At 45.0% G+C, this 15,088-nt stretch overlaps 1 protein-coding gene across 1 annotated transcript in view; it reads right to left on the bottom strand.

The window, feature by feature from the left end:
- DNAAF8 (dynein axonemal assembly factor 8) overlaps positions 1-15,088 on the bottom strand; it is an 816,395-nt gene that overhangs the window by 744,542 nt on the left and 56,765 nt on the right. The window contains exon 5 of the mRNA XM_085628378.1: positions 4,660-4,777. Coding sequence (XP_085484504.1) covers positions 4,660-4,777 — 118 coding nt within the window. The remainder of the gene's footprint in view (positions 1-4,659; positions 4,778-15,088) is intronic.

Below are 15,088 nucleotides of genomic sequence, written 5' to 3'. Positions count from 1 at the left end.
CTGGAGGCGATGCTGTTTAGGCCATGCAGCTACAGCTCGGACTGGGGGAGGCTGTGGGTTCAGGACATATGTCCCGCTCTGCAGACAGCTTTCAGCCCCTCCTTTCTCTCCAGAAAGGAGACATACGGAGGGGATGGAAGACAAAAGGAGGCAGCGGAGAGCAGATGTCAGCACAGATTGGGTAGTGGGTACCTCGAAATGTTAAAAAAACAAGGAGGACCGCATGGCTCGCTCGTAGCCGTTGTCTCAAGTGACGCCCGCACTCCGACGCGCGGAATCACTCACCCGGCGTCCTTTCAAAGCGCGGGTAACCTGAGACGCCACGAGCTACAGTCAGTCATTTGAGTCTAAAACTGAGGTTTTACCATCTGCTAAAATCCCAATTCCGGGAACCTTGCCAGGCGTGCAGGTCACTAAACGTTTCCACCCTGCAATGGTAAAACGTGTATTAATGAACAATCAAGGGCAGGAGGGGCGTGTGGTGTCTGATTGCAAGTGCTGCAGTTTCCATCCAAAGGTTGCTTCGTTTTCTGCTCCTGTGGCAGTAGTGTCTGTGTGTGTGTGGGAGGAGCAGTGGGGCGGGGGGCGGGAGTGTAAAGCAAGTGTGTTTTCTTAAGAGGCGAAATGATTCCAACTCTGGAGGCGATGCTGTTTAGGCCATGCAGCTACAGCTCGGACTGGGGGAGGCTGTGGGTTCAGGACATATGTCCCGCTCTGCAGACAGCTTTCAGCCCCTCCTTTCTCTACAGAAAGGAGACATACGGAGGGGATGGAAGACAAAAGGAGGCAGCGGAGAGCAGATGTCAGCACAGATTGGGTAGTGGGTACCTCGAAATGTTAAAAAAACAAGGAGGAAGCTGCGAGCTGCACGAACCTGATGCTGGACACCACCGCCTTTCTCCGGGGCAGAGCAGAAATGCCTCGGAGAAACGCAGCGTCCATTTCGGATTCGGGGGCGTGTTTTGCTGTTGTCTCCTGCCTGAGACTTTTCGCAAAAAACACGCCCCCCGATCCGAAAAGGACGGGGCAGGATTGGAGTGACGGGACCTCTTCTCCAGTGGCTGGCCAGCATTTACTAGGCCAGCCAATGGAGAACAGGGTAGAAGAGGGGCGGGTTTAAGCCCCTCTTCTCCCAAGTCATTATCTCTCGCGAGCGAGACTGCGCAAGCGCAGCCATCGCTAGCCGAGACCTAAAAATGGATTTACTGCTTTATATATACAGTGGGACTCCCACTTCGACGACAGGGAATGATTCAAGCATGTGATTCTATAAAAGATCCAATACTGGAGAAACCCCAAATTAACCTATGCTCAACCTTCGGGTAGCTAGGCACAAAAGCATTTTACCTTATCATAGAGGCAATGTGCAAAGTATTTATGCAGCACACATACACAATAACGTGAAAACACAACACCAAAAACCACACCAATTTAGAAAAATAGAGTACAATTTATGTTTAAACCATTTTTATTGATTTTATAAGGTGATAAACATGTAACAAGGATAACCACCTACAACCACTAGCCAGTGGCACAACATTTGGATGCATGTGCAAAAGTGGTGGATCTAAAAGAAAATGAACACAGAATACTCATTAACGAAGAGAGGGAAAGTAAGCAAGAAGGTAAGGGAGGCGAGGAGGGCGGAACGTAGAAGGAGGCCTTATCCGTTGTGTGTCTGTGCTTCTTACTGATACCTGCAAACTAGTTGCGCGGAGCTGCGCTTAGGACTGTCAGGCGCAGAACCCGCAGATATTGGGGGCACGTCAATTCACGGACCTCATCGGCCAAGTATGTTATACATGACTGCCACATCCATACAATTTAATAAATAATTTTATACAAAAATGACAGAAATCCATTAGTAGATCCAGGGATATGCAACTTAAAAGGTTTAGTTCAAAATAGTGCTTAAAACCACAAAGCGCTAACTGTGGCACTCTGGTCGCGCCATACCTGGACAAGGTCACAAGTTAGGCTGACCATGATGGGACATGGGTCAGCTATTGAGGATAAGGTTAGTCTCGCTGAGAAATGTATCTTAATTTCTTATTGAGGTGTGTTGCGCTGAGCAGCAGCATTCCTGATAAGAAATGCAAGGTCCGCGTCGAAGATGCGTCACACAGGGGTGGTTCCGATGAGCTGCAAGGGGGGGCGTTGTAGGCTGGGATTGAGGCCGCATCGCACTGCGTCAGTTCCGATGACAGTACTCAAGGTCCAGGTCGAGGATATGTCGTGCAGCGGCAGTTCCAATGAGCTGTGCAGGCTGCAATGTGGGCTTAGGTCGAGGTTGCCTGGTGCTGCGTCAGTTCTGATGAGGCGCTGTAAAGAGCTATTGTGGGTTTGTGTTGTGCTGGGGCAGTTCTGATGAGACCGCAGCTGTGCGCAGAACACCTTCATCACCACTTTCAAGGATTCCGGACTGGGGGAGCACAACTTGGGGGCTAGGACTTACTGCAGGCAGAGTCCAGGTGCAGGGTTCAAGATGTTTGGAAACTTTTCTGTCCTTGAGGCTCTTATCAGGACACCATCAAACAAGCCCTTGGAGTCGCACTGGTGATCCTTAGTTCAAGATACAGGTCCAGCCCTTCTCAATCAGGCAGCAGGGAAGCAGAGTAGCAGGCAAGCAGACCAGTCCTTCTTGCAGCAGAGCAGCACACCAGTCCTTCTTCTGAGTCTTCTACAGGTCCAGACGTGAACTGAACAGTTGGGTGTGAGGGCCCAATATTTATACCTGATGCTCACTATGAAGTGGGAGAAGATTCAAGAGTCCTCCCCTGCAAAGGTATCTGGAATTTCCTTCCTCCCTGCCCTGGCTCCAGCTTGTCTGGGGGTACAAAAGACTAGTGTGAAAGCCTTTGTGACTGTGCTGAAGCAGAGTATTTGTGATGTGCAAATGTGGTAGATGACAGATCTGCAGCCCCATCAAGTCAGTGATGGCCCACCTGCCAACATCCTTGTCTACCTGACTGGGATAACAAAAAGACCAATTGCCAGCTATATCTAGGCATGTGACCCAGGATACAAACTGCAGGCACAAAATAGTTGAGTAAAGAAAATGCCAACTTTCTAAAAGTAAAAGGAGCAAATGATGGACAGAATGCTGAACAATGCAAACATTCACCCCAGTCACAAAGATCTAGGCTTAATCCATTGTACATTTTCTCACTATGCTATCCCAGTTTGGACCCAGACATATGCAAATCAATCTTGAACCTGTTTCTCATGGAAACAGTCCAGCCTGAACTGCCAAGCCATGTCCTCGCTGAATCGGAAACACGCATCCTGGGACCGGTTTTGGGGCATCACCCTTCATCAGCCAGGCTAGCTTGAATCCAGTGGCGCAGTGAGCACGGGACCCATGTCTGGGCATACCCTTCCCACTTTGGGCAAAAAAAGCTATTCAAGCTAACCTGGCTGATGAGGGGTGATACCCTGAAACCAGTCCCAGGGTGCTTGTTTCCGATGCAGGTAGGACCTGCAGGTAGGACCTGGCTTGGCAGTAAAATTCAGCCATGCTGCACAGCATCAGGGACCCTGTAGTGTACAGCATAGCTAAAACCTGTTGATAAAGCCAATAGGTCCCAAAAGCTAGACCTGTTAACTTTGCTAATGCTTCTTAATTTATTTCAAAGTGGTGAAATGCTGTGAGCTAATACCAACACTTATGGACAACCCCTTTAAAAAACATACTGGAAGCCATTTGAACCACAGTAGTCAATGGCTCTAAGGGGTTGCCAAAGCTCCCTTCTATATCTGTATGTAAGGGTATTGTAATGTAACATTTACATAATGCTCACTACCCTTGTATGGAGTACTATTCTGTGTAAGGTGTGTGGCTATAGAGTATAGTATGGCCTTGTGACAGAGAATAAAAATTCAGCTTGTGAATCTGTGGAAAGGGCGCATCTTACTGTGAACTTCCTTTAAGTGATGGTCAAAGCTGCAACTCAAATTATATGTTAGCCTCTTAAATGCATCATTCTTTTACTATCATTTGTTTCAAAATGGAATTGAAAAAACAATCAACACTAAAAGACAAAAATATGAATTTCACAATGTCTTCAATGATGCAAAAATGCTTCATTCAGGCAAAATAGCCAGATCACATCTGGGGTGCACAGTGTTGACTGAAAGGCAGACCTGAAAAAACATGTTCAAAATGAAGAGTGGGGTTTATTTGTAAATCACTTTAGTTCAACAATCAAAAGTTTTGGATTTCCCTCCACTGACTGTTGCATGTAGGTGACGAGAAACAGATGAATGGTAAGTATGCCTATGCTATTATTTATATGCCACATGGGGATATATACAACACAATCTGGTGAGGTACAGAGGACAGAAGAATGGAAATATAATGAAAAAAAGAAAACAATGTATGTCAACAAACTTATAAATACATTGTCTAAGTTATAAGCACAACCGCCTAAGCCTGCAAATTGATGCATTATGGAAGAAGGGAATCAAGCACAGATTTAACAGGAAAAATGGTGCTCAGTTTTCAACTGGCCAACCAACTGGTTTTGCCACATTCACACAGATGCTGTGAATTCAGGGAGAAAGCAGAAACATGCCACTGGCCCGGTGGGCTTTTGTTTTTAACTTTGCTCCCCTTACAAGCAGATACAGTCAAGTAGTGTATTTTCAGGTGGAACAAACCTATTGAAGCAAAACTGGAACTGGCTGCCTGAGAAGTGTTCTTCGTGGTTTGAGCAATGCTGTCACCATGCTCTTCAATGCTGTGGAGAATTGAGTCCAAGTCCCAATGCTCGACACGCTACAATGACATAAACATGGGGTTATGGAGCATTGAATATATTCAGCAACTTCAACTATAGCACATTTCACCAAAATATAAAAAAAGACATCAAGTAGATACTGAAGTGGATATAGAGCGGTGGAAACATTAATACATGGCATACCACAAAGCATCCTACAACAATGGGTGCCAGAAGTTAAATGGGGACATATACAGCATAAATGTCAATATCCTTCTGTTGTGCACTAAATATACATTCCTGGCAAATGGAAACAGCTATTACTTCACATAAACAGCGTATGTACAGGAGCATTTGGTTTGTGTTGGAACTAGAGAAGACCACATCATCTTTAAGAAGGGCAGAGAAGTTCTTCCCTTATGTGTAGTGCCCACTTCCAGATAACTTCACGGACTACAGAGAACTCACCTACCATCACTACCTAAGAGCAATGAAAACAACTGAACAGAAGCAACCCTGTAGAACTACAAAAGAGGATTCTAGAGACCCACTTGAGTCAACAGGGCCTGAACGGTCAACTAAAAGCTGAAGTGACCGTAGAAGACAAGTGGAAGGAGGATCACTGTTCATTAAGTTTGCTGTTTCTGTGCATGAAATCAACAAACAACTTTTTGAAACATAAAAAAGACATCACATTACCTTTGGTACTTAGATTTGTTGGGGATCCAATTTTTAATTGTAAAAGTAGATAAACTCTGTGGTCAGTCATCTTGTGACAGTGGGTTTAGATGCAGGAAACTCCTAACCTATTTAAAATGTACTACTGGAGGATGTAAAGAGGTTGAATTGTATTTCCATCTGCTGGTGAGGATTTGTGTGGTTTTCTTTTATTTTTAGCTAACTTTTAGATTGCACAATGAGGAAGTAATATTTTCATGAAGTCACCCTGTGTGGTATTTAGTAAAATCCAGCACCACCTGTTTGCACTCATCAACTCGATGCAGTTAGTTCCTCAAGCACAGTGTGTTCAATTCTGATGAAGGTTTTAGTTGGATCGACTTTGCACTGATGAAACATGTTGATAACCCATGGTGACTTCAGCTCACATATAACATTGGATTGAATATTCCTACTGGGAGCTATTCATGTTTGAATCATTTCAATCCCCCCTTCTCAGCAGATGTAAAAGCACAGGCTATATCCCTAATACATTTTGTTATATACATTCCTTGCTGTACGCACTTAAAATGTGGGGTATCTCTAATGTGATTTATAAGCAATAGTATGTTTTAGTATTTACTAAATAATTGATTATGTTTTATCTATGTTCAAAGTATCAATCTGTTCAAAGATAGCGGTAGCAAGTCACAAAAGGACAAAAACACCAGTGCAGACACAAACGAGAGAAAGAACTCCCTCTGAAGACGACTTAGTGATGCGCCCACCTTATGAAAAAATATCTGTTTTAAAGGTAAAGCTCCTCTATAACCAAAAAGGAACACCAGACAAGTAATGGGACAGTGTTGTAGTCCCCTCCATGAAAATAAGTGCACTAATTTGGGGTTTTCAATTACCAGGCATAGGTGAAATTATGACATTACTAAAGGATGCCAATATTTTTTACAACAATTTACCTGGTTTTGGCGAACTGTTAATTAAAAATGTACGAGTCAATGGATCGTACAGACTCCATCTCTCCTGTGAAGACATTTTGTTTCCTAAGAATGCTATTTGGATTGCTGTGTGCTGCATCAGAATTTCAGAGAGCCATGCAAAACATATTAGTAGAGACATCAGGTGTTGAAGAAAATGTTTATATTTATGGAAAACACATGCAAGAACATAGTGAGTTAAACAGATTTTAAAAAGAAGAAAGGCACAGAACTGACGCTTAAGGCTGCGAAAGGCTGGTTTGGAAAGAAAGAGATAGACATTTAGGTCATAGAATCACAAGTGCTTCCCAAATCACTCCATCAAACAATCTGTTCAATAATAGACAAATTCAACCTTAATTGATCATCTCTCGCTCATATTCCAAAGCATCCTGAAAAATGGGGAGCCCTTCTTGCATCTCTCCAAATGATTGGGAAAACTCGTGTCCACAAGCACTCATGGCAGCAAGGTAATTTTTGTATTCAGCAACCGTCAATACTACTTAATGCAGGTTTCTCACAGACAGGGAACATTTCCTTTGTAAATGTAGACCTCTCAGACATCTCCAATTCTCAAAAACCTTGCCTAGGTCCAGCAAACCAGCCAATATCTGCCCCTTCTTAACCCTTCTCCGCGCAGAAAAAACACTGCAAGAACGATGATGGGCCAGCTGGATTAATTCATATGGAAGAACTATTATCCAGTGATCCGTCTAGCTTTAGAACTGGCTAGTTTATTGAAATGGCTACCATAAAGTTACTCATTGATGTTCTCCATATACTTCAGGATGGCGATACGTGCTTGCCTTTTCTGTAGCCTTGGTTTTCGTCCTTCCTTGCAGACCTACGCCTTCAGGTAAAAGTTGAAGAACCTAGACACAACTGCCAGAATGATTTGTGCTGTCCCAGAAGGATTTATATTCGATCCAGTTCTCTTCAACAGTTACATGGACTTCTGGGCGTAATCATAAATGACCATGGCATAATGCTAAACCAGTACACTGATGACAGACAACTGTATCTACAAAGCATCAGCTATTCATAATATGAACACTGTAAAAGTTTGGCCCTCCTGGCTTCAATCCTGGATAAACAAAAATGTCCTCCTTTTAAACCCAGAAACAGTGGAATTTCTCCATCTTCAAAACAGTAGACCGTTCTCTCCTGAAAATACTAAATCTCAATGCTTCTTCTAGACCATCAGCCAGATCGCTATCTCACCATCGCGCCTGTCTTCACATTCATCCCACACAATAACAAAAGAGTTAAAGCACTGAATCACCTTTTAGATGTGCTAAGGAAAACGCAGTGCCTATTTCCTTTTAACTTTCTCAAAACAGCAATGCTAGCAGTTATGATATGCAGAATAGGCTTTGGGCATGCCATATTAGCCAGGGTTCCCCAACTACACCAAAGCTACCTTTCACTCTGAGACCAGACTGGTTTGGAAAGCAAAAAAAATAGAACGACATAATTCTTATTTTCTGTGATCTCCATTGGCTTACCTTACAAACCGATCTGTTACAATCTCTATGTTCTTGTTCATAAGGCCATTCATGAAAACAGCCCACCTTAATTAGCAGAGCTCCTAACCATCTTAGGAGGTTCTGCTTCTAGAAGTCCTCAAACTTAAATTGTTTACATTAAGTACAAAACCCTTCTCTTGGTCTGTGGTAGGAGAAAGCTGAAAACAAATCAGTGTACTCTTATTCGATGATAGCCCTCAACATTTACCAAATATCAACAGAATCAATGACTCTACACTATGTTTTTTGAGCACTGACAGTCACTTGATTTCTAATGCAGTCTCTTCTGGGAGTTTGTTGTTACTGGTTCCATAACAAACTTAAGGTACATAGTTGTTATACACCATCCTTATATCCATATCTCGATGTATCCCTTGTTTATGTTTATTGGTTAAGTGCATATATCCTTCATCTTGGCATTGGCTGTGTTAAAAAAAAGCAAATTCAAAATAAAAAGATAGATAATAGCAAAGGTGTGATAGCAGAAGACATATTAGTGAAGACAATTTCTCATGTGCCTTTTTTTCAAAGAATGGGGATGAGTTACTGTTCTTTTTGGGTATGGTGGAACATTATGCTAGATATATAAAGAACACTGCCAGCAAAACTGCTCTCACGAAGAAGCTCTTCAGGAAAGGGTTGATGAATGTTAGTTTGAGGGTACTGTGATAGGTTTTTGCGAGGCACCTAACTTAGGAGTGTTTTGATCTGAGATATCAATGCTTGGCAGTTCGGGCTGGACTGTTCCCATGAGGCACAGGGTCAAGACTGATTTGCATATGGTAATGTCTGAACTGGGGTGGCGTGGTGAGCAAAATAACGATGGATTAAACCCAGATCTGTGACTGGGGGTGAATGTTTTGCCAATGTGCAACATTCCGTCCATCATCTTGTGTGTTTTGCTGTTCGCCCTATGTGGGAAGGGTATGCCCAGATGTGGGTCCCGTGCTCACTATGCCACTGGAGTCAAGCTATACTGGCTGAAGAGGGGTGAAACCCCGAAACCGGTCCTAGGATTCTTGATTCTGGTCCAGGGAAGACATGGCTTGGCAGTTCGGGCTGGACTGTTCCCATGAGGCACAGGGTCAAGACTGATTTGCATATGGCCATGTCTGAACTGGGGTGGCGTGGTGAGCAAAATAACGATGGATTAAACCCAGATCTGTAACTGGGGGTGAATGTTTTGCCAATATGCAACATTCCATCCATCATCTTGTGTGTTTTGCTGTTCGCACTCTAACAATAGGCATTACTGATGGTTTAGAAGAAAACAAGTTACTTACCTGTAACTGTAGTTCTCCAGTATTGGACCTTTCATTGATTCACATGCCTGAATCATTCCCCGTCGTCGAGACGGGAGACTCCGGTACATAAAAAAGCATTGCTTAGTATTATAGCAAACTGAAAAAAGGCCTAGGCCCATTTTCCTTTGCAACCCATAACCTTCGTTATGTAAAAAAGGACTAAACTTGTCCCTGAACCAATCAGAGCCTCTCACCCTCTAGAACACTCCTGAGAGAACCTTCTGCCCCTCAGATTTTCGTGCACTTGTGCAATAACAGTCTTTGTGCTAAATCCGAGGTGAGCCTCTCAGGGGAGCGGGGTGGGTTGCATGTGAATCTATGAAAGGTCCAATACTGGAGAACTACAGTTACAGGTAAGTAACTTGTTTTCTTACTCCAGTATTGGAGCCTTTCATAGATTCACATGCCTGAATCAGAATAGCGAGCAGTAAATAAATGCACATTTTTTGTTACCCAGAAAGTGAATCCAGGAAACATATATAGTGTGATAAAGATGGTATCTGTAAACCAAATTCCACATATCAAAAATACCTTGCAAATGGTAATACAATAAACAACAATAAAATGTGCCAAAGTACATAATACAGGAAGGAGGGATGGTAAAGAAGGCTCACCGTTACTGGATAAGGTTCCTCAGCACCGCTTCTCCCACCGCCACATCTCTCCCTGTGGCTGCATCCAAGCAGTAATGCCTGGTGAAGGTGTGTCACACCTCAATATCTGATGATATTGTAAAACCCTATACCGTCAATCCCTCACCTCTGCTGTCCTTTCCCCCCTTCTACGGGATGAGACCACTACACTATTACGCAATGTCACATCTGGCTCTCCCGTAGATGTTATGCCTGCAAGATTAGGAGCGTCTCTTGCGCACGCATTAGCTGACCCTGTCACCATGCTGTTTAACTCCTCTCTAAGCAAGGGGCTAGTTCCCCTTTCCTGGAAAGCTGCTCAGGTGATACCACTACGTAAAAACAACAAGCTTCCCATGGATGATCTCGCCAACCTCCGTCCTATCTCCCTCCTTCCTTACCTGAGCAAGGTCCTTGAGAAATATGTAAATAAACACATTTCGAACCATACCGAAACAACTGGCTACCTGGATCCGTCACAATCAGGGTTCTGTGCAAATTATAGCACTGAGACTGCCTTGGTTGCTGTCACCGACTGTATTAGACGGACGTTAGATCAGGGACAATCCGCCATCGTGGTCCTTTTAGATCTCTCTGCCGCGTTCGATATGGTCAACCACCGGACCTTGCTCGAAAGATTAAAAGGAGCAGGACTAGGGGGTTTGGCGCTCAGCTGGGTAACCAGCTTTCTCACCGACCGCACACAAACTTTGAACCTAGGCCCTTTTCGCTCTACCACTGAGTGTCTGACCAAGGGTGTGCCACAGGGCTCTTGTTTGAGCCCTACGTTGTTCAACATCTATGTGGCCCCCCTTGCCTCTCTCTTAAGATCTCTTGGGTTCATCCCCATATCCTATGCGGATGACACCCAACTTATTTTCCCATTTGATAAATCCTCTCCGACTGCTCAGACCTGTTTTTCCCAAGGTATGCTGGCCATTTCGGAGTGCAGTTGAATGCCAGGAAAACAGAGATCATCCTCTATGGAGACGCCACCATCATGTGGTCACCAACTTGGTGGCCTACTGAGTTGGGGCCCGCCCCTTCGCCCAAACTCACAGTAAAAAATCTCGGCGTTCGCCTCGATCAGGCCTTGTCCATGAAGGATCATGTTTCTTACACTGTCAGCGCATGTTTCTTTACTCTGCGCCTTTTGAAGAAAGCTCTTCCATATCTCCCAGACTTATCCCGGAGGACACTAGTCCAGGCCCTGGTATTAAATAAGATGGATTATTGCAATGCACTAATGGTTGTTGCTAACGAATCTGCTCTTAACCGCCTGCAAGTGGTGCAAAACACCGCAGCACGACTGGTCACCAAAGCTCCAAGCAGATCTGCCTCTATTCCGTTGCTTCGACAACTGCATTGGTTACCAGTGAAGAAACGAGTCAAGTTTAAAATCTGCTGCCTGACCCACAAAGCATTGTGGGGTCCTGGCCCTTCCTATCTGACTGAAAGGCTCCAACTGTACATCCCCAATCGTGACCTGAGGTCTGGCTCTAAATCGCTGTTACTCATTCCTAGGATTAAGAAAACACGATTGGGAGGCAGATCTTTCTCCTACCAAGCCCCTTTGGTATGGAATCAACTGCCCCTCCCGCTCAGACAGTGTCCCGACTATCTGGGATTTAGAAAGATTCTTAAGACCACTCTATTCTCGGAATGATACTACTTCATCACACCTGCACAGCCTGGCCAGCGCTGAGAGACCCCTTCGGGGGTGATTCATGCGCTTTATAAACTATATAACATAACATAACATACTCGTCCAGGTCGCCGCCCTGCAGATATTCCGGATTGGTACTCCTGCGAATAGAGCAGTAGAGGTGGAGACTGCTCTTGTAGAATGTGCACGGACTCGTGCATTCAGAGGTCGGCCAGCTGCCTGATGACAATACTCTATGGCACTGGATATCCATCTGGCAATTCCCCTCTTTGACAAAGGGAAACCCTTCCTGGGTGCGCTGAAGGCAACAAAAAGCTGTGAAGACTTTCAGAAAGGCTTAGTTCTCTGCAAATAGAACTTCAAACAACGCTGGACATCCAGTGCCGCTGTTGATGGTTGTGGAAAAAATCTTTTGAGAATTAAAGGTTCGTTCAAATGAAAGTCAGTTGGAACTTTAGGAATGAATCTTGGATTAGTCCGTCCTGAGTATTGATTGATTGATTGATAGGCTTTATTTCGATATATAAATATCATAAAAGCTTTACAACAAGTAAAAATAGTCACAGTTATTACAATATATACAAAAGAGAAAATAAAAACAGTGACATGATCCAATAAAATACAGTTAAAAATAGAATTAAATTGAGACTGACAGCCTTTTTACACGAATCAACCAAGACCACTTTAGGAATTTTGACACCCCACAAGCCACCAAGGTGGATGTGTCGGACAATAAGATGCGTAGGGCCACAATATGCTGGCGAGTACCTAAAAGTCTACACAGTGGTTTGAGCCAGCGCCTTCTAGGTGTACAATAACCTGGGCATTCAAAAAGAATATGTGCCACCGTCTCGACCCGCGTGGGACAAAGGGCACAGAAGGGGGAGGACTGGAGGGATGATTTCCACCGGGCTGTTAGGTCGCCTACAGGTAAAGTCCCCACTCTAAACTTGAAGTACAAGGCCCGGTCAAAGGGAATGCGAATCAAGTTGAGATATGGTTCATAGACCACCACGTTTTTAATCCTCAAAAAGGCTGCAGTGGAATTGCAATGACGTGGATCGACAGTGAGCTTATAGGAGACCCATTCCCAATACAATTTCTTTATTGTGGCTTTAGGTGGGGCAGATCGAGTGGCCCAAGCTTCACCAAGACCCAGCTCCCCTAAGAGGCATTTAACGTCCCTTAACCATTTGATCCTATGCCAGCCCCCCATTGCCATAACCTCGGACAGTGCCTCAGAGTAAGAGGATAATTCGGGCACCCTCCACAACCGGGCCCACAGGAGCAAGGGACGAAGTCGTGCTTGGTCTGCAATCGATCTGCAGCCTAGATCCAGCAGCACAGGAACTGTGGGCGTGCTCAAAGGGAGAGCCATCAGGTCTTTCAGAAATTTGCTCTCAGATTTTTCTAGTACTTCCAGGTTACATGTACCCCACAACTCCGCCCCGTATAAAGCAGCGCTAGCCCCTCTGGCTTTATAAATCTCCACAACTGGGGCGATAGGTTTAATTGTGGAAGAACGTTGTTTCCTAAGCAAAACACCACCCACCCTTTTGTGGGTGAGGAGCATCTTATGGATGTGCGGGGTCCAGTTCAGTGAATCGCTAAGGCGGATTCCCAGGTAGTCAAACTCTGATACCCTTTCTAAAGGAACAGAGTTCAAGGCCGGGGGACGCCCTAGTTTCTTAGGAGGATTCATGATCAAGAATTTGGTCTTGTCGACATTGATCACCAACCCCCTAAGGGAACAAAACTCCTGGAAGCGGTTTAAACGTTTTTGAAGGCCCTGGGGGGTCTTTGAAATGAGGAGGGTATCATCTGCAAAGAGCAGTGTTGGAATCCGTTTGCCCGCCAGGGAAGGTGCGTCTGCGGGTTCTTTTAGCAGATACTCAACCACCCCATTCACATAAAGGGAGAATAGGGTGGGAGCTAGCACACATCCCTGGTGGACATCCCTCCTCACTGGAATCCTGTCAGTTTTCTCCCCATTCATACCCCATCGCACCTGCGCATAGTTGCCCGCATGTAATTTCATCAGGAGCGATAGGATATAAGGGGGTATTATCCTGTCCTCTTTGAACTGCAAGAAAGGCTCTTGGACCGTGAGAGCCTGAATCTCCCCCACTCTCCTGGCTGAAGTGAGCGCAATGAGAAGCGCAACTTTCCACGAATGAAATGTCAGCTCCGCCCTGTGAATTGGCTCAAAGGGCTGTTTCATCAACTGGGAAAGAACAACGTTCAATTGCCAGAGAGGTGGTGGAGGTTTTATTGGAGAGAAAACTCGGAACAGACCTTTCATAAATTGTTTGATGACTCTAGCAGACCACAGAGATGGACCAGAGGCCGTTCTTCTAAAGCGTGAAATTGCAGCTAGGTGTACCTTTATAGATGCATGAGCCAAACCTGACTTAGCCAAAAGCAAGATGTATGGAATAATCTCGTGAGCTTCTGAATGCAGCGGATGAATGTTAGACCTTTTGCACCATAAACAGAACCTTTTCTACTTCATCCGATATGTTTTGTTTGCACTATCCGCTCTGGCTCTAGATAGACATTGTCAGCAGAGACGGTATCGGCTGCAGGCAAATCGGGCGCTCCTCTGACAGTAGAAGAAGCTCTGCAAACCAATGTTGTCTGGGCCACCACGGAGCTATCAGGATTAACCTGTATGGTTCTTTCTTGATCTTCATAAGAACCCGTGGCAGGAGGGGAATTGGAGGAAAGGCGTAGGCAAAGATGCCTGACCATGCCATCAAAACGCTTTCCCCCAAGATCCCCGTTGGGGAAGCCAGCTTGCGAAGAACCGGCATTTTCTGTTCTCCCTTGTTGCAAAAAGATCTACTGTCAGAGTTCCCAATTTCTGGAAGATGTTGTTCAAAATCTCGTTGTCGATTTCCCAATCGTGACAGACAGACTTTAGTCTGCTTAGATTATCCGCCTTGGTGTTCTGGTCCCCTGGAAGATGTTCCGCTGTAATGGATACTTCGTGTCGTAGAGCCCATTCCCATATCCACTGGGCTTCCCGAGACAGGGAGAGTGATCTTGTTCCTCCCTGTTTGTTCAAATAGTGCATTGCTGTTGTGTTGTCTGTTCTTATCAACACGGCTGCAGCTTGAATCCTTGGCAGGAACGCCAACAATGCTAAGCGGACGGCTCTGAGCTCCAAAAGGTTGATATGCAATTGCTGTTCGTTCACTTTCCAACGACCGCTGACCTGCAGATCCAGAAGGAATGCTCCCCATCCTTCCAAGGACGCATCTGTCGTAACCACCAATGGAGCTGGTTGAGTCAGGAAAGAAAGACCCTGCAAGATGTTTCGTTTTCGGGTCCACCATGTCGCCGCGTGGATCATGATCGGCGTCACTTTGATTATATCCTCGAAGGATCCTGTCGCTAGATGCCACTGAAGATCCAACTGCTCTTGTAACGGACGCATCCGTAGTCTGCAGCAAGGTACGAGGGGAATGCAAGATGACATCGTTCCCAGCAATGACTTGTACTTGCGTACTGAAAGAGACCTTCTTTTTATAAACGCCAGGGATAGAGATATTATTCCCCGCTGTCTCTCCTCTGAGGGGAACGCTCTG

This window comes from Triturus cristatus, chromosome 10, assembly GCF_964204655.1.
Source record: "Triturus cristatus chromosome 10, aTriCri1.1, whole genome shotgun sequence".
NCBI lineage: Eukaryota > Metazoa > Chordata > Amphibia > Caudata > Salamandridae > Triturus > Triturus cristatus.
This window is presented reverse-complemented; position numbering and strand designations above follow the sequence as displayed.